Source organism: Poecilia formosa, unplaced genomic scaffold (genome assembly GCF_000485575.1).
Source record: "Poecilia formosa unplaced genomic scaffold, Poecilia_formosa-5.1.2 Scaffold429, whole genome shotgun sequence".
NCBI classification, from domain to species: domain Eukaryota; kingdom Metazoa; phylum Chordata; class Actinopteri; order Cyprinodontiformes; family Poeciliidae; genus Poecilia; species Poecilia formosa.
This window is the reverse complement of record NW_006800368.1, coordinates 202,240-222,953: the sequence shown is the minus strand read 5'-3', so window position 1 is coordinate 222,953 and position 20,714 is coordinate 202,240. Positions and strand designations below refer to the sequence as shown.

Sequence of the window (20,714 nt, the reverse complement as noted above, 5' to 3'; positions counted from 1 at the left end):
CTCATTAACTGAATGTCCACAACATCTTTTAGATTTTCTTAATGCTAATTATTTTATTAGTAAGGCAATTTTGCAAGGGGCAGTACAGCTTAATTCAGTAACAGAAATAATCAAATAAGTAAAATCAATAATCTAGCCTATCTTTCCCTAATGCTGACACTGTGAACTAAAAAAGGAAAACTTTGAGAGAGACGGACAGAGTTTGGCATCTTGAACCCCAGAACTGGCCTGATGATGAAGAAGGTGTTAAAGCAGCAGGAGGCTCACAGCGCTGATCAATGAGGGCAGATGTCCCTACAGGTCTCCTCATCTCATGATCTTTCTGGTCCATTGAGATGTAGACGAGCTGATCTCATGGAAGGAACGCACCAGTTTGTCCTCTTTGCCTTTGTTCTTTGTCTTTATCTTCATCTTTGCCTTGGTCTTTGTCTTTGTGTTCCGAACCCAGCTGGTGAGAGAAGTGCAATTTGAAGCCACATGTTGCGGGGCTAACGGGTTGGTCCCCATATGCAGAACAGTCTTCGGCTCTGTGGCCCCGGCTCTTCTTCAGCTGCAGAGTTCTTTGTCCATATCGATCTTGGCTCAAAGCTGCCTGAAGGATCCAACCAAATGTTCTTCTTTGGACCCACCTTTTATAGAGATTATCCACCCTTTTGGTGCGTTTGCATTGGCTAGCTTTGTTGCTATGCCTGTCTCACTGGCCGACTACCGGACAGATAATTTCATATCCATCACTGTCGTCTTGGAGACATTATGACCTGATGTCTGTTCTAATGACCTAAGGCGTTGGTCACCTCTGCTCTCCCATCAGTTCCTCTTTTCCCCTGACTTTTCACCTACCATCAACCTCCAACACATCTTCAGTGACCTTTAGTTACAGTTACACATTTTACAGCATTTTAAGTTCAATGTCAAAATCACATTTATAACCTTTTAGTTTCTCTGATTTAACATTCACTTATAATATAATAATAACCATTACTTATTAGTTACTCTTATTATAATCATAATGTGAGTTATTACAGACATTTCTGAAAAGAAACCAAGAATAATCCATTATTCTAATTATTTGATACCAAAGTTACAGTTACTTGTTTCATCTGTAAGTACTTCCACAAGTTTAAGAATAAGTGTAAATATTCTTATAATCAAACCAACATCAAACATTGGTTAAACCAATATTAATTATTGGTTTAATTCTAAGTTATTATTATTAATTTAAGTATTTTACTCTGGGTTTTATCCAATTACTCAAAATGTTTAGATTTTATTCTTTAAACCTTTAATGCATTGAAATAATGAGTACTCTGAACTATTTTTATTCACATGCAGGCTGGAAACTTCCTTCCTCTTTTCTCAGGAAACCTGCTCTTCCTGTTCCATGACTTTTTTTATGATTAAATAGAAAAGAGTAGAATTAAAGCAAAGTTTGCAGGACACAATAACAACCAGATTAATTTTATTACCGTCTGACTCTACTGTTGGGTCTTGATGTCACCTGTGTAATTAGTTTTAAAGATAACTTTATTTATTGTTACTATTAAACTAAAATCTCCAGCATGGGGAAGTGGGATGATCTCGACTTTTCCCGACAGTATCAGCCGATCACTGTTCTCACAAAATTAAGGAAATCAGCACCATTAAGTCGGCAGGCTGATAAATCTGTGCACCCCTACAAAACAATCCTCAACTGCGCTACTCCAATTCTTACACTTTACTTGTGTCGCATAAAAAAATTCCAAGTTATTGCTCTAGCTAAATATTAAGTAATATCTTTGATTTTGATGGTCTTTTGGTCTGTCTGATTGTAACTTTTTAAGTTGTTTGCTGCACCTTTAATATGCTTAATTTCATCATCAGTAAAATGACTCACTGCTGAATGGGTATCCTTTCAGTTCTCCTCACACGGCTTCAAAGAAAATCTACATTATATTGCCAAAAGTATTTGTTCACCCATCCAAATGATCAGAATCAGGTGTTCCAGTCACTTCTATGGCCACAGGTTATAAAATTAAGCACCTTGGCATGCAGACTGTTTTACAAACATTTGTGAAAGAACAGATCGTTCTCAGGAGCTCAGTGAATAACAGTGTGGAACTGTGACAGGATGCCACCTGTCGTGAAATTTCCTCACTCCTAAATATTCCACAGTCAACTGTCAGCTGTATTATAAAAAGATGGAAGTGTTTGGGAACGACAGCAACTCAGCCACAAAGTGGTAGGCCACGTAAGCGATGGAGCGGGGTCATCAGATGCTGAAGCGCATAGTGAAGAGGTCGCCAGCTTTCTGCAGAGTCGATCACTACAGGCTTCCAAACTTCATGTGGCCTTCAAGAACAGTGCACAGACAGCTTCATGGAATGGGTTTCCATGGTGACCAGCTACATCCAAGCCATAAAGCAATCTGATGGACGAGTCTGGGTTTGGTGGTTGCCAGGAGAACAGTACATGTCTGACTGCATTGTGGCAAGTTTGGTGGAAGGAGTTGGTTTTCAGGAGCTGGGCTTCACCCTTTAGTTTCAGTGAAAGGATCTCGGAATGCTTCAGCAAAACAAGACATTTTGGATAATTCCAGGATTCTAACTTTGTGGGAACAGTTGGAGCTGGGCTGAGTATGAGTGTGTACCAGAGCACAAAGCAAGGTCCATAAAGACATGGATGGAAGAGTCTGGTGTGAATGAACTTGACTGGCCTGCACAGAGTCCTGACCTCAACCCAATATAACACCTTTGCGATGAATTAGAGCTGAGACTGAGAGCCAGGCCTTCTCGTCCAACATCAGTATCAGACCTCACAAATGCACTTCTGGAATAATGGTCAAAAATCTCTATAAACACATTCCTAATGCTTGTGGACAGCCGTCCCTGAAGAGCTGAAGCTGTTCTAGCTACAGAGGGTGGACCAACTTTATATTAAACCCTATGGATTATTGATTAGGATGTTACTTAAGCTCATATGTGAGTCGAGGCAGGTGAGCGAATACTTTTGACAATATAGAGTGTGTTCTGCCTCTCAAGGATAACCAGTAAACAATGAAAATAAATAAAATTCAGGAAGATGATATTGTAAAAGAAATATACAAGTAAATCCTACACAACAAGCAAAATAGAACAAATCTGTGATTACACATCACACCTCTAAAATAATGTTTTCATCTATAAGCCATGCAGCTCTGATTATCTTACACACATGACCAAAACATTACCAACACTTTTCATTTCGACTGCTAACAAGTTCACTGTGGGAACAATTTTCTCACTCCATTTGTGACTCACTCATTCTTTTCACATGCACACACCCAATTCAACTCCCATCCCAATTATCTCTTTGCTCTTACCTCTCCTTGTTGAAAACACCACTGTGCCTCTCTGTGGATGTGGATGTCATGTGAATCAGTTGTGTTATTTATATTTTTAACCCAGTTAAGCAGAATGTAGGTGGAAAAAGTCATGATTAATGAAAAGTGTTTCATTGGTGTTCACCTGCTAATGGGAATTTCAACTTGTTCCACCACACAACATGCTTGAAGATGAAGGTCTGATGGGCTGTAATGTGTACTTTCCATGTGATTTGCAGGATTGCTTATTTTCAAACCTGCATGATCTCAGGCCTTGGCCTTTGTGACAAAAAGTTTATTGCAACACATAAGTCATAAGTAGCAAAAAAACAAACACGACAGAATGTGTATGACTCTATCTTATGAGGGGTGGCTGCTCAGCGGAGCTCAAAAAGGGTTCATAGATGTTTTGTTTAGTGATGGGCACATATTACAGAGATTTTGTCCCAGGCCAAAACCAGAGGTATTTAAGATTTAGCCCAATCTGTTACTTCACTTAAATAACATAAAAACTCAGTAGCTTTGAACAGCATGAAATGACGCACTACATGTAGTGTGTATTATTCTTCAAAACAGAAATTTTGTCTCAGCAGGAATTTCTCAAAGTCCTCTACATACACTATGAGATATATACGATGAGATTTTCTTCACACAATAGCTGTAATATTTCAGATCATCAAAAAAATTCCCACCAGAAAAAGAAAGCCTGAATAAATATTAAAAGCACTTTTCAAAGTCGATCTGGCCCCTATGTGAAATACCTATCCCTTGAATTGACCCAATATTGGGATTAACTTTCATAAAATCCAGACCTGATATTGCTGTCAGACCTGATGTATCAAGAAACTACTTAAATACAACTTTTCCCTAACAATCCAAAGTGATGATATAAGACCTCATATCATCCCCCAATCTAAAAAAAACTTTAAAAGCAGATGAGAAAACACCAGACATCTGTCAGTTTGAAAATATTTACAAACTAGGACTTTGGGACTTCATAGAACCAAGGTCAGTAAACTAGAATTAAATTCTTTATAACTGTGATGTTTACCAAGTTGCTCTGTGCTACGCTACAGCTCTTCACCCACAGCAGAGCCTGCCATGAATGAGCAGACTGATAAGCATGGCCACTGATGACTGCAGATAAATGGTTTCCCTGTAAAGTTGGTGTCATGATGTGTAGTTTTAAAGAGGGTCCAGTTGCAGAGAGACAGCAGCAAACCATGGAGCTAAAAGTTGAATGAAAATGATAAAAACTAATAAAAATCACAGGGAACAGCAGGGAACCAGAGCAGAGCAAAATCATAAATCCAATGGAAAAAGCCAGCAGGGTAAACCAGGGAAGAGACAGGATGTAACGGGGTTAAATGGAATTTGACTGGATCAAATGGGAGGAGTCAGCAAAGAGAAGCTGAAAATGAGTTAACCAGCACTTTAACAACTTAATGCTCATTATGGTCCACCATGACTGTTGTTTTACTTCCTTCTTGCACGTATCAGGATAAAGTAGTGATGTTTGTTGAGGATAAATGACGTTCAGGTCAGATGGATACAGATACTGATCACATAAGAGCAAAGAAATGGATTTGAGTCACTTCAGGCTGCAGTGTTAATGTAGCCTATGTCTGTCTCTAATTTATTATATACATTAATAAATTTGTGTTCAGTTTTGTAGTGAATGTAATTTCTGTACCCAATCCAAAGAGGTTTAGAGGCCAGATGTGAGCCTTTCATAAACCAGTTTTTTCCCTTTCTTTTATATTGCCTTTGTCCTATTATTAACACATCTTCCTTTCATTTGTACAACAGACAAGCCAGGAAACAAAGACTCACGAGAATTGTGCAGAAAAGTAATAGATTGGCTGCTGCAGAGTGTCTGGTTGATGGAAAGTTCAGGTCATGTCTGGGACTGCAAATAGACGATTACCATCACTTTAAATGAATAATGTGGACATTTGCAGGAAAACATTAAAATGGTAAATGGAAATGGACTGAACTTTTATAGCCTCCACCAGAGTTTCCTGCCCAGGCATAGTTCACCATCTTTTGGGTCCTATCACACACGCTCATGCTCCGCCTCCCTGACAGTTTGGGCGAGATGGGCCGGTGGTGCGCCCGTACTGCGGAGGGGCCCAGGATCCCACCTCAGCTGGCACGCTCCGGCCCTCACTATCGTTGCACCATGGGGTTTCGTTACGCCCTCTGACTCGTGTGCGTGTTAAAATGGTAAATGGACTGAACTTATATAGCGCTTTTCCAATCATTTTTGACCACTCAAAGTGCTTTACACTAGAGTCACATTCAGCCCTTCACACACATATTTATACACCGATACACAGATCGGTAGGCAATTTGGGGTTAAGTGCCTTGCCCATCAACATGTGGAAGATCGCAAGACGACTACTCTACTCACACAGCCACAGTCGCCCCGAAAACATTAAAACACCTCTGTTCATCCATTCATTTTCTGGGGTCAGGAGGTGTGCTGGAGCCCATCTCCAGCAAAGAAAGGGTGAGAGGCGGGGTCATCTTGGACAGGTTGCCAGTCCATCGCAGACCTCTGTTCAAGAGAATGTCAATTTGTGCTTAAATATTTCATGTAACGTGTGTATCTGTTTCCAGTAGTCACCAATTGATTCATATGATTTTTGTTTATCTCTCCCTCCTTCCCTACATCCAGACTGAATATAGGAAAGTTTGTTCACCATTACACTGAAAGATTCATCAGGTAATTCTTTAGCTAACTGAAAGTGCTGCTGTAGCTCCAGCTTCTCTAGCAGCCTTGACACTTTAACTCTTTCTCGCTGTCACCATTAATCTCCAACCTGCAGCAGGCAACATCTTTAATGCCAAGCACATTTGAAGGCCTTGGTCTTGGCTCACACATTTAACCTATCAGAAGACAAGCAGGAGCATCTGCAAAAATATTACTGGGACACACATAGAGATCAACGTTTGGTATTAATGTTCCAGCATGTTTTTATTTTGATCTTTATAATAATGAAGAGTGTGTGTGTGTGTGTGTGTGTGTGTGTGTGTGTGTGTGTGTGTGTGTGTGTATATATATATTTGCTCTCATTGTTGATGCAATCTGCCTAAATTCCATTGACCTCCAACTTGTAGGCAAAGCTGTCACTTGGTTGTTTTAATCGCATTAGGCATCTTGTATCGTCTTCTTCAAACATTGTCCCTCTACTCAGTTAGGGCCAAAAAGCAATAGATTTTTTGTAGTTTGTCAGACCATGTTGAAAAGTAATTGATTAAAAATGGAAGCATATGTCCAAGTCATCAATCACAGAATAATTGCTGGATTCAGGCACCATCTCCGTCCTCCACTCTGGATTTCTGCTTTCTTTGCCTTTATTTATAGCTTATCCCTCTGGCACACACATACGTCTTTGTTCATGTTTGTTCACGCCAGACGTCCTTGTCTTTCACTTTGCTCTGCTTACTTTTAAATGGTCCCAGCAGTGAGAATTTCATTAAGAGAACGAAGCAGGCCCTTTGTGATGAGGTCAAGGTGCTGGGTAATTGGTTTACAACAGTCCTGGGTTATTTTGCAGGCAAATGAAGACTTAAAGATTGGCAGCAATCCTGTCAACTTGGTAGTGTGACCAGTCACTACACAGCACAAACACCAGTCAGCCACAGCTTTATGAGCTCTCAAAGATCATAAAGCTTTATCTTGATTAATTTGTTTCTGTGTCACCTGATGGTAACCAGGTTATATTAAGTAGCACCCTTTAGCAACATGTCTATGTTGCTAAAGGGTGGGAAGCAAAAAAGCAACAAACAAACAAAAGTATTTAGATCTTTATCAGTAAGAAGTTGCACCAAATGGTTAAAGAATGGGAAATCAGAAAATGAATGACAGAGTCCTGGCCAACCACATCTTACCCAAGAATCTAATGTGGGAAGACTGGTTCATGTTGTCCAGTCCCAGTAAAGAATCAGTGTAGTTAGAACTTCTAAAAAATATAAAAATAAAAAAAGATGATTCATGTTGTGATAGAAATGTTTCAGTAACAGTCTGCTTTGGGTTGTTGTGTATGTGGCCGAGTGTCCACAATACTCATCAATGCCCAACACTGAACCCTCTCCCCCCTTTTTTTGTTGCGTGCTAGTTCAATAAAGTATTTTTATTATTATTATTATTATTATTAATAATAATAATTTTGCATCAAAGGCTAGAGATGCTCAATTGCTGGCAGGACTACCATCTGGCTTTATCCCAGTCTTTAGTCTTATCTGTTTTAATAATAAAATTAGGCGATATATGGACATGTTGGAACACAACAGAAAACAGAACTTGTCCTTAGAGCATCTGAGTTTATTTTCACAATTTGAGCCCAACTTTGGGTACATTCAATCTCACACGGTTCCAAAGATCCGAGATTAATCCCTGTTTTATAAAACAGCAAATAAAAAAAAAGCATGTTTAGATTTGTAAACTCAATCCGAATCTTGGCGAACAACGTTCTTTATAAAAAAAGACATGGCATTTCATATTTTTAAGCTTGCCTTGAACTCAAGGATAACTGATCTGAAGCAACTATAATAATTATTTTTTTTTCTATGCTTGCTCTCCTCACATAACATTCTACAAATGATAACTTTATCAACCACAATAGTTGTCAGTGTGTAGGATATATTTTAAACATTTTTTCAGAACATGTTCAAATGCACTTTCTGTCTTGTGCCTCTTTTCAGACCAGCTCCAAAGGCTTCAGCAGAGCAGGAAAGCAGCACTGACAAGAACGAGCGTCCCATGAGCATCATGAGTGAGGCCTCTAACTATACTGGCGGCTCAGATTACAGCACCTTCCCTGGCAGCCCAGCTACCACTGTCACTACTGTCACCACCACCTCATCTACGAGGGTATTGCCTTTCACACAATATTTACTCTGCAGTATTTGCAGCACTTAGAAGAAGTTAATTGTGCATTTCTAACCTAATCTTGTTTTAAATAAACTGATATAGTCCTTGGATTTTCTTCAAATGTCAATGTCATCAATTTCTGTAATATTCGACATGAACAATACTGAATTGTTCATGTCAATAGAAGAGAGGGAGTAACTGGGTTGTCTCTGAGTTTTTCTTTTATCTGTTGCTAAGAGTTAGTTACTGTTAAGACTAAAACAATAGAATCAAAACTGAACAGTACAACAGATCCTCAGTACATGGTGATGTGTTAAATAAAACGGGATTCACAATTTCCTTTCATCTAAGTTTAGTCAAAGCACATCTGCTCCTGTCACCTGCATTACTAAGCTGACATACAGGAAAGATGTAGAATATCTTTCCTTTGAAGTGACACATTTATCTGTCTCTGTTGGTGCTTTTTATCAGCTATGAAAGCTACTTTGGGTTGTGACTTTACTTCAAACACTTTATGGATTTGCTGGTGTTACAGCTCAATATATTTCATTCATAAGAGCAACATTATGTCACATTAAAATCATTGTAACTTTAATTTGATTGATGTAAGTTCACCGATTAAAAAAGGTTCATATATTCTGCTTCTTATGGGCACTTAATGATGGCATGAAATGAGGAAGCAAAGGTGGTAGAGAACCTTCCCTCACCTTCCTCTGTCTTAATAGTGAAAACATGTTCTTTTTTTAAAAGTATAATATGAATATGAATTTATAGAAGTAGAGATTTTTCAAGCTGCAGGGAATTATGAGATTTTTAACTTAAAAAGGAAGTGAAATCTTTCTCATTGTGTCCACTTTCTATTATGATGTGACTTCTTCTGGGAGAGTCTAAGTCTGACATACTATTAAAGATCTTAAGGAGTTTGCACTCAAGCCTGACCCTATTTGTGAGCACCATCAACTACAGAAATATTAATCTCAATTTCAGTAAATTTTGGCCTTTAGTCTGTAAGAACATGTATGTATTAATTATTCACTTTCATTTTTGTGCTTTCGAAGCCTTCTAGGTCATCCAAAAAAGTCCACAATTTTGGCAAGAGATCCAACTCCATCAAGAGGAACCTTAATGCCCCAGTGGTCAAGAGAAACTGGCTTTATAAACAGGTACTGGTTTTTCAACATAAACAGTGTAAAACGTAACATACAACATAAACATGTAGTGCATTTCACATTAGTTGCAAAGAAAGAATGAGGAAAGTTTGGTTCAGTTCTGTATATAAAGAGTCCATTCTGAACGTACTGAATCCTGAGTTCTGTTGTTAAACTAGCCTGTGCATTGGTTCATTGTCTTGCTACCTTTCCACCCTGTCACAGTAAGATATTTCAAGCTCACTGTTTCAGCAACTTACTCCCTTAAGGACAGCCTTGCAGAACACAATTCAACTTGCTCCAACTATATGTGCAGTCATTAGCTCTGCCTCTGCTTCAGGGCTTTCAAAACTGTCCCTATTTTTCCTCTGAGATGGCACTCAATTCACTTCAAAGCATCCCCAACCTCCCTCCACCAACAGGTAAAACTCCATATTGAAATGTCAGGAGGATTTACCCAGAGGCCATATCCTCAACATGAATGGTTGAGTGTGACTCTTGGTAAATACCTGTTGCTGTAGTGGTGACAGGTGTAGCACAGAGCAGAGGATCTGGTCCTCAGCTCCATGCAAACAAAATAAAGGAGGATAAGAGGGAAATTGCTAAGTTAAACCCATCAGAATGGACACAGAGTGAAGAGAGAAAATGGTGTGTGTTTGTGGGTGTTGGAGTAATTTCTAATCTTTAACTGTCTGATCTTGTACAACCTTTGACTCCTTTAGGACAGCACAGGCATGAAGCTGTGGAAGAAGAGGTGGTTTGTGCTGTCTGACATGTGCCTCTTCTACTACCGTGGTGAGAACAAACACACACACACACACACACGCGCGCACGAATGCACACACAGTATGTTTTTCTGTCTTCACAGCTTGGGATTGATTTCCCTTCATTTCTGTAGCTTAACCTTAATTGATTAAATAGCACTTCCTCTATGGGGCCTTAAAAAGCAGTCAGTCCTCACAACATTGTTGGACAAATAGGCCTTATACTTTGTCAAATACAAGGTCACACACAGACACAGACACACACACACACACACACACACACAGAGCATGCTGGAAGAGGCTACTGTGTCATGCAGAGACACCTTAAGTGTGTTCACATTTTGTCATGTTACAACCACACACTGTGTTTTAATGGTTTTTACACAGAGTCCAGCTGTATAATACCATCTGGTTCTAAATTCAGCTGTTCTGGTTCTGGTCTCAGAGGTTTGTTGGAGAACATTAGAGACCAAGGGACCCAGCAGACGTTGTGGAAAAGTTTAAAGCAGGGTTATGTTCTATGTTATGTTCTTCACTAAGACTCTGTGTCATGGAGAAGATCTCCAGTAGTGATATATCAGGGTTTCCCCCAGTGTATTATAAGCCTGGCGGCCGCCATGCTTTACTAGCCCCACCGCCAGGCTAAGCGTTAATTGTTTATGTTTCTAGGAAAATAAAAAAGTAAATAAATAAAAAAATCGTTTGGTTTTTTTTTTTAAAGCCGGGCTGCGAGCGTCTCTTTTGCTCTTAGCATTTCACTAGCAGAGCAGATTTATTCCTAAAGGATAGGTTTATAATAGATAGGTTTATAGTTTATGCATTTAAAGCCGACAGCACGGACCAATCACACCTCTGCCCTTTGCCTCGCGCGCTGCCGCTGCTTTACCTCAACAGGATCGCGCGCGCCTCCTTTCACTCAAACTGGACACAGGCTGACCTGTATGGATATTTACATCAACTTACTGTGAGGAATTATGATCCTCTGGAGAACTCTAGGTAAGAGTTTAAAACTTGCCGCTTTAGCTCTGGTTGCGCAGCTCAATGTGAACCGCAGGAATAACTTGTAGCGAATTCAGAGGCGCGTTGTGGAGCGGTGAGAATGATTAATCTTTGTGAACGAACAACTATATGCGGCGTTTCCATCTCAACACGCTGCCCAGCGTGTGGCTCTGTGTCTGTCTTCCCTGTAGAGTTTATGTCTGTGGTCCCGGTTGGCCGGAGCGTTTGTGGATAACGAGCAGCGCTAACCTCATCATGCAGGTTCAGCCAGGTGAGGAGCTTTAACGCTCTCCTCGGAGTCACGCATAACGCTGATTTTACATTATTTTATTATTATTTTTAGTATTATTTTTCCAGTTACACGATGCATTAAACCATATCAAATGCGTCGTCTACTTAGAGTTAATGTAATGCGCGCGGCCGCACAGAGATCTGAGAAACTCTCCCATAAACTCGACCAACCAGAATACTTTCTGTGATGATTAAAAACTCAACAGACACGAAATGAAAGAGCTACTAAAGCCACATTAGCAGCATTGAATTAAATCTCCTGTTTGTTGCGTATCTTTGCGTAGTGCAGCAGATTACCTCATCATGCGGGCCGGTCCAAGGCTGTATGAGGCCTTGAGCAGAATTTGACTTAGGGGCCCCTTTTGTTGCTAAAAATATCAGCACCTCTAACAGTTTCTGTGTTAGATTTAGTGAAATATTGGAGAAGGGAGTAGTTTAATTGGCCAGCCTAAAAAGCAATAAGTTACAATTGCAGTTTACTAATTTGTATTTGTAAATTCAAAGATTAAACTCACAGCATCAGATTGTTGCTATGGTAACAAAACAATCTAACTATGAATATTGTTCTTTGAGGTTTTACAAAGTAAACTTGCCAGCTCCTTAAAATCTTGTATTTAAATGTTAAACAATTTAAAATCATTTAATTTATCTATGCCTAAACAATTGAATCAAATTTAACAGCATTGATAATCTCAATAAACAAGTGTTATATTTATGTATCTGTGGTCTGTTTTAATATATTAGCGTTTATGGGGCCCCTGAAGCCCTTGGGGGCCTGATGGAGCCGCTGACTTAATTTGAATTAAACAGAAGTGCAAATTTGTTGTTTTTAGACTAGTTGTGGGTTTAAATAGCATCTCACTGGAGATCTTTTCCCATAACATAAAATTACACAGTAATACTTTTACATTTCCTGTCAACTTAACATCTTTTAATACAAAAACACGGTGGGCCGCCTCGATGCGCCTCGATGCCCCGACCACTGGGCTTAGCAAGTTTTCTGGGGGAAACCCTTCATATGGTGGTAGCAGAAGCATAGAAATACACACCATACCTTGCAAATTATTTGCGAAGAAGTGCTGAAAATCATGTTATTTTCCATCCTGCTTACTTCTTCCTGCACTACTTTCTGCTGGCGCATACAAATACTAAGATGCAAAACATGTTAATGATTTTTAACAAATTCTAAGCTTTGCCCCAGCTGCAGTCCAATGGTTGGATTTAATACCACAATGTAACAAGATGATAACAAAATGGGATATTTTATCATTAGAATAAAAATAGTTTTTATTACTAAACTAAGGTCATTCTAACAAGGACTATTACAGTTTAAGGAATCGTTCCCATGATGCAGGGCCACATTAATTGAAGAACCTTCTCTTCACAAAGTCTATCTGTCCATCCTTCATTTCTACTAAACACTTAAAAGGAGATTTTCCATCTTTCTAAAGTGACAAATTAGTTGCTCCCAAAATGCAATCAGCTGCCATTTTGATGACAAACACAAGGACGGATTGGATGTTTATTGGTTTTGAAAGCTAGAGAAGCGAGAGGTGAGACAACCTCAAGAAGGACAGCACCCTTGTCTACCTAACAATGAACCACCTCTTATTTTCATTTTTCTCCTACTTGTTGGATCACTTGATTCTAAGAGATGCCAGCAGAATTTGGAGCCTCAGCATTTATTCCTCCCCTGGGGGGAAAGACGATGAGTGTCCCTGCCACAGTAAATCTCATCTTGTTAAAATCAACAACTAGATTTACATGCACTGTAGCAAAGTGAGATGATGCACTGATGATCAAAGCTGGCATTTGAACAACTAAAGCCATTTATCAAAGTTCTAAGCATGCATGCTGCTGAAGCTCCATACACACATTCTAGCAGGTTCCACATTTAGCTTCAGTTTTTAGAAAGGTCATTCTTTCCATTCCTTCCAGAGCAGACTGTCACTGTCTGATTACCTCAATAGGTACACTAAGTCAGATTTAAAACAGTATATAGTATGTCACAGAGGTGGGAACTTGGGACTTGGACTCAAGTCAGACATGAGTCACTGATATTATGACTTTAGACTTGACTTGAACACATTTTCAGAGAATTTTGACTTGACTTGGACTTTTACACAAATGGCTTGGAACTTGAACTTGAACCTTGAACCTTTGTGGGTGTTGGAGTAATTTCTAAACTTTTAACTGTCTGACCTTGTGCAACCTTTGACTCCTTTAGGACAGCACAGGCATGAAGCTGTGGAAGAAGAACTTGAACCTTGAAAAGACTTAGTATTTGGTTAGAGTGGGGGTCTGTGTCAGAAAGCAGGTTCTGTAGCTGAGCTCAGGGCTCAGAGTTTATCTCTGTCTCCTGCCCATCATAACAATGAAACAGCTCCAGTTCCATCACAGCTTGGATCATATAATGAAACCATCTAAACAATAAACAATCCATTTATTCTCATATTGAGAATAAATGGATTGTTTACTGCAGTCAGTGCATTAAGTCTAAACATGGAGTTCTGCCTTTGTATTTTTTACGGACTGTTTATTCTTGAAAATTATAGTTTAAAGTCTTTAAATCCTCCACTGTAATGAGTTCAAATCAAAGCAGCAAACCCTGAGGCCTGATTTAAAGAACATGGACCAGACCGTAACATTCATTTCAATTCAGATCATTCCTTTTGATCCCAAAATTAAATGTTGTATGTCGTATTATTCAAGGTTCTTTAATGCATTGCTGTAGAGACTTATGGCTGTGAACATGATGCATATCCTAAAGCAGTCTGTATTANAGATGATAACAAAATGGGATATTTTATCATTAGAATAAAAATAGTTTTTATTACTAAACTAAGGTCATTCTAACAAGGACTATTACAGTTTAAGGAATCGTTCCCATGATGCAGGGCCACATTAATTGAAGAACCTTCTCTTCACAAAGTCTATCTGTCCATCCTTCATTTCTACTAAACACTTAAAAGGAGATTTTCCATCTTTCTACAGTGACAAATTAGTTGCTCCCAAAATGCAATCAGCTGCCATTTTGATGACAAACACAAGGACGGATTGGATGTTTATTGTTTTTGAAAGCTACAGAAGCGAGAGGTGAGACAACCTCAAGAAGGACAGCACCCTTGTCTACCTAACAATGAACCACCTCTTATTTTCATTTTTCTCCTACTTGTTGGATCACTTGATTCTAAGAGATGCCAGCAGAATTTGGAGCCTCAGCATTTATTCCTCCCCTGGGGGGAAAGACGATGAGTGTCCCTGCCACAGTAAATCTCATCTTGTTAAAATCAACAACTAGATTTACATGCACTGTAGCAAAGTGAGATGATGCACTGATGATCAAAGCTGGCATTTGAACAACTAAAGCCATTTATCAAAGTTCTAAGCATGCATGCTGCTGAAGCTCCATACACACATTCTAGCAGGTTCCACATTTAGCTTCAGTTTTTAGAAAGGTCATTCTTTCCATTCCTTCCAGAGCAGACTGTCACTGTCTGATTACCTCAATAGGTACACTAAGTCAGATTTAAAACAGTATATAGTATGTCACAGAGGTGGGAACTTGGGACTTGGACTCAAGTCAGACATGAGTCACTGATATTATGACTTTAGACTTGACTTGAACACATTTTCAGAGAATTTTGACTTGACTTGGACTTTCACACTTGGGACTTGAACTTGAACCTTGAACCTTTGTGGGTGTTGGAGTAATTTCTAAACGTTTAACTGTCTGACCTTGTGCAACCTTTGACTCCGTTAGGACAGCACAGGCATGAAGCTGTGGAAGAAGAACTTGAACCTTGAAAAGACTTAGTATTTGGTTAGAGTGGGGGTCTGTGTCAGAAAGCAGGTTCTGTAGCTGAGCTCAGGGCTCAGAGTTTATCTCTGTCTCCTGCCCATCATAACAATGAAACAGCTCCACTTCCATCACAGCTTGGATCATATAATGAAACCATCTAAACAATAAACAATCCATTTATTCTCATATTGAGAATAAATGGATTGTTTACTGCAGTCAGTGCATTAAGTCTAAACATGGAGTTCTGCCTTTGTATTTTTTACGGACTGTTTATTCTTGAAAATTATAGTTTAAAGTCTTTAAATCCTCCACTGTAATGAGTTCAAATCAAAGCAGCAAACCCTGAGGCCTGATTTAAAGAACATGGACCAGACCGTAACATTCATTTCAATTCAGATCATTCCTTTTGATCCCAAAATTAAATGTTGTATGTCGTATTATTCAAGGTTCTTTAATGCATTGCTGTAGAGACTTATGGCTGTGAACATGATGCATATCCTAAAGCAGTCTGTATTAAAAGGCTTCTGACTGAAGATACTCTGCTGTTGTATGACAGTCTGATGAAGAGGATGGTCAGAGTTGCCCATCATTTTCTTGATTTTATGAAAATCACAGTTCCACAGTCTCCCCCAGAACCAGAACCAGAACCAAACCAGACTTTTTTTTATCAGGTTGTTAAGTTTGTTCTAAAAGAAAAACAATTTCACAAAAGTTTTCTTTATTTGCTGCTCTGTATTTCTTCCAAACATCAGGCAGTAAGTCCACCACCTTGCTGGTTATTTTACAACCATAAAGTAGAAGCTGGGAGGATCTGCATCTGGTTATACTGCTGCATTGTTTTCTTTAAAGCACCAGGTTTCAGGACATTTTTTCAATTGTTGCATTGATGAGTCTGGTCGTTTGAGGAAAGGAGTGAGGAAGAAAGAAGATATTAAAGGGGCTGCTCTCTTTATTCCATCCTTGATAAGATTTCCATCTGTTGAGAAAATTCCAGTAATGGCCATTAGGGGGTATCCACAGTGAATGTTGACCTGGGTGACATATCATGTTCTGAAGCAGGCGGACAGGCAGGGAGTCGTTGGTGTGCTGAACCCAATAAAGCATGGGCATACTGTTTTTATGAATACTTTTGAAACAATTTGAATGTTTAGGGTTCAAATTGTTGCATTTCACTAAGCATGTTGTTTTTGACCAGCAAGACTCAGGTCAAAAACAGACATGTTTAAATATGCAAATGTTAGACAACCAAAAAAGAGGAAATCATTAATCACTGACATCTAAAGGCAACGTTTATACACCTCAACCTTCATGTTTGATAGACAAACCACTTCAGAGAGGTTCAGGTTTAGACAGTCACTTCATGTTTAAATGTCTTGCTGAATTATGTCAAACTTTCCTTTGTCATTTCTGCAGATGAAAAGGAGGACAGCATTCTGGGAAGTATCCTGCTGCCCAGTTTTCACATTTCCATGCTGTCTGTGGATGATCACATCAGTAAGAAATATGCCTTCAAGGTAAACTCTTCTAAATGTTGTTTGATCCAAAATGTTAATCAACCTCAAACCTGAATGTCTAAGAAAGTAAAAGTGAGGTCTTAGCTTTTTTAGGAAAATATCTAAGAATATCTATTGGCCAACTATTATTTTGCAGACATTTTATGCAACTAATTGAAAAACAAACATTTCAATTCACTTTTTCAATAACATCTGTTTAAAGTGAAACATTTCACAACAAATGTTATCTGGAGGGACTTTACAGATAAGTAATTCCAATTCAAACACACATGCATTCCAGTTATTTCTAATTATTAAACAGTAAGCAAGCTCATTATTTGCATTGGTTCAAAAAGTTTTCTGTCAAAGCAAACCCATCAAGAGTGTTGATGGATTTGCTTGCAAGGAAACTCTTGTAAGTCTATGCATCAAGTCATTGATAGCAACAATTGCATGCATTGTGTTTTTGACTTTGCATCAATCCCTCATACCAAACATGAACGTAGCGACAGTGGAGAGGAAAAACTCCCGTTTAACAGGAAGAAACCTCCAGCAGAACTAAAACCTAACTGAGTGGAAGGGGCCATCTGCCACGACCGACAGAGCAACAGATGAACTGATGTGGGATACTTCGTATGTTAATTAACAGTAAAATGTTAATTGCTACTTTTTTCCAAACAGTTTCCAATATGTCTGACATCAGCATGCAGATGAAAAGTGATATTATTGATTAAATGACCATGTCAGTGTAAATGCTCTGGCTACATTTACAAATCTAGTACTGATAAGCAAAATCAAGTCCAGTTGATTTTGCTTGTCTATTCTATTCTATTTCCCATGTGAAGAACAGAAGAATGCACATGAACTCTTTTCAGTCAATATTGCCTCAGAGTCTGCTTATAACCATCTACTCTTTGCTCTTTCCACCACTGTCAGGCCACTCACCCCAACATGCGGACATATTACTTCTGCACAGACACCTCAAAGGAGATGGAGTCTTGGATGAAAGTCATGACAGACGCTGCACTCGTCCACACTGAGCCGGTCAAAAGGTCAGTATCAAGCACACTTTACATGCATTATGCTTGGAGGAGCTTTGATCCATTCTCAGCAAGTTTCTATTCAAAGTTTTTTCCTGTCTAGACCATAACTTCTTTATGCCAAGGTGTATTTCCATCACAGGAGAGGAAGTACAGAAATATAAATACCTTAATGTTCACATGGACAACAGACTGGAGACGCAACAGTGAAGCTTCGACAAAAAGGGACAGAGCAGACTGGACTTCTTAATGAATCGAACATCTTTCAGTGTTTAAAGCAAGTGTTAGACAGTTTAGATTGATTATTTGATCTAAAACTCACAGAAAAATGTAATAGTTTTTACTGTTAATCAAAACTCCAACTGCAATCAATTTTATAAAACCAAGTAAAATAGAAATAATTATAAGATGCTGTGTATCTTCTATCAGTCTGTTGTTGAGTGTCATCTCTTCTGCTGTCATCTGTTGGGGCAGCAGCATCAGAACCAGGGACATAAAAAGTCTCATAAAATCAAGAAATTCACGGGTAACCCCAACCATGCTCTTCATGAATCTTCCTCGTGAGGCTGTCATACAACAACAGTGTCTTCATTCAGAGGATTCTTCAGAACTGTAGTAATACAGACTGTAATGCAGATCTCCTCAGGAGGTCCTTGCTGCCCACAGCCACCAGCATCTACAATAAATCTTTGAAGAACCTTAGATAATGAGTTACCACAACATTAAATGGCCTTTGGGATTATGCAAGTATTTTTAAATTGATGAAGTTGACCAATTGCATAATAGATCCCTCACAACAATTTACCTTTTCTTGTCACCTCAAAAATCTTAGATTTTTCTGCTATGCTATTTTTTAAAACCCAAATTGTTTCATAATATCATCTCCTTAACCTGACTGTCTACCCAAGTTATCTTTATTTGACGGGGTATGAATAAGACTGACATTAAGGTGTTATGTTATAAACATGACATAATATGTCATAATAGTAGTCATAATAATGTCATTAAGTGTTATTAGACTGTCAAAATCATTAACAAAACAGTAATTATTTCTCCCTACCTGAAATAAAGCGGAACAACTAGGACCAACAATAAAGATTTCATTAAGCTTTAAAAACAGTCATTACAAATTCCTCTTACATCAAGTGAAACAAGTAACACCAGTTATGACGATGTCATTAAGTCTTATTACATTGTCATTAATATTATCTCTTACCTACATCATTTTTAAAGTTTAATCGGGAATATTTTTATAACAAATTTATGACAGATCACGATTTCTTGGTTAATGTCAAGTTGTCATAACAAAGACATTTTGAAAAATGTCAACTTTGTATTAAAAGTGTCATAATTTACCGAATGACGCTTTATGACAACAGTCATAAATATTCATGAAGACTCCTTCATGTTCATCACAGGTGTCGTCACGTTTATGACAGTGACATGCCAGTCTTATTCACACTCCGTCAAATAAAGTGTTACCCAACATAGCATTACAAATAAATCAAGACAGGGATCTGTTATAAATCTTCTCTTTTTATTTTGCCTCAGTTTTTCTTTCCTTATATTGGAAACTAACTCTGCCTTTTGAACACAGGCTAGACAAGCTGAACATGGAGCAGCAGACACCTCAGCAATGGAACAACTTGTTGAACCACACTGCCCTTACGCAGCCTGAGATCCAGAACAATGAACGGAACAGAGAACCTGTAAGACAACATTCACTTTCACGGGCCGATGAAAAACGCTTGAAAGACATTGAAAAACAGAATAGCCAGAAGGAGAGAGAGTATTACACCCTACAGAGAGACGGAGAAAAGTACTCATTAAAGAAAGATGGAGTTAGCTACATGCTTCAGAAGGACGGAGATAGATACCTCCTTCACAAAGACGGGGAGCGATACCTGCTGCGAAAGGATGGGGAGAAATACACACTGCAAAAAGATGTGGAGAATTATGCTGTTCAAAAAGTGAATAATAAGTATACAGTGACACCAACAGAGGATAAATATGCTCCTTCCAAAGATGGTGAAAAGTTTCTACTTACAAAAGATGGAGAAAAGTATGCTCTGCAAAAAGTTGGAGATAGACACATGCTCCAGAAAGATGGGCAAATTTATGTTCCTCAGAAGGAAGTAAAGAGGCAGTTATCATTAAAGGAAACGGAAAGATACAGCACCATGAGAGACACGGGAAACAAATATGGTACCATACAAATTGTGGATAAATACGGCAATCTAAAGGAAGTAAGGAAGTACAGCACACTACGAGAGGGGAATAAATATGCTAGTGTTCCAAACCCAGAGAAGTATGCTACAATTCGGGCTGGGGAAAAGTACTTCTTCCAGAGAGATCCAAGTTCAGAAAGGCCTTCAAATAATATCAACAGCATTAAGCTCCAGCCTGCTCAGGCAGCTGCCATTGCAGCAGCAGTGACAGCATCGCGCCAGAACCAGGCAAATGTCAACGTCCAAAAACCTCTGCAAATGAACAGACCTGGAGAACAGCCTGGGGACTGCGGTCAGATAACAGCAGAGAACACTGTGGCCAGGATTCCTCTGCAGTCCCCAGGTCCAGTTCATGAGCCAGACTTTGGCATACCCAGCGCCAATTCCATGCAACACCTGGAGCCGAGGGTTCGAGTTCACCGAACAAGAGAACTGGATGATGACACGCGAAGGTAAGGCTTTTAAATGGCGTCTTTATACATTATGCATTTAATTGAAACTAAAGATTTGAACTGTTTGTCTTAAGCAAATTGTAGCATAAAATGACATCGACTGAAAGCTTGTGCTAAAGATGAAAAATAAATACTTTTCTTGCACTACTACAGAAACAGCTAATAGTTGGGTATTTTTGCAAGTAATTGAATACATTTTCTATAAATCAAATCTATTTTTTATTTTATTTGAAAATGAGGGTGTATATTTAGGATCAAAGCTGATACAATTAAAAATAAAA

General features: G+C 38.8%; 1 protein-coding gene across 12 annotated transcripts in view; it reads left to right on the top strand.

Annotated features, from left to right (window-relative positions):
* LOC103155452 (pleckstrin homology domain-containing family A member 5) overlaps positions 1–20,714 on the top strand; it is a 145,962-nt gene that overhangs the window by 68,347 nt on the left and 56,901 nt on the right. For 11 of the 12 annotated variants that reach the window (XM_016663564.1, XM_007577138.2, XM_016663568.1 and 8 more), the window contains 6 exons: positions 8,048–8,216; positions 9,275–9,379; positions 10,087–10,159; positions 16,634–16,734; positions 17,650–17,765; positions 19,351–20,433. In XM_016663564.1, coding sequence (XP_016519050.1) covers positions 8,048–8,216; positions 9,275–9,379; positions 10,087–10,159; positions 16,634–16,734; positions 17,650–17,765; positions 19,351–20,433 — 1,647 coding nt within the window. Of the gene's footprint in view, positions 1–6,017; positions 6,085–8,047; positions 8,217–9,274; positions 9,380–10,086; positions 10,160–16,633; positions 16,735–17,649; positions 17,766–19,350; positions 20,434–20,714 lie in introns of those variants that run through there. The other variant, XM_016663571.1, reaches the window with a different exon arrangement.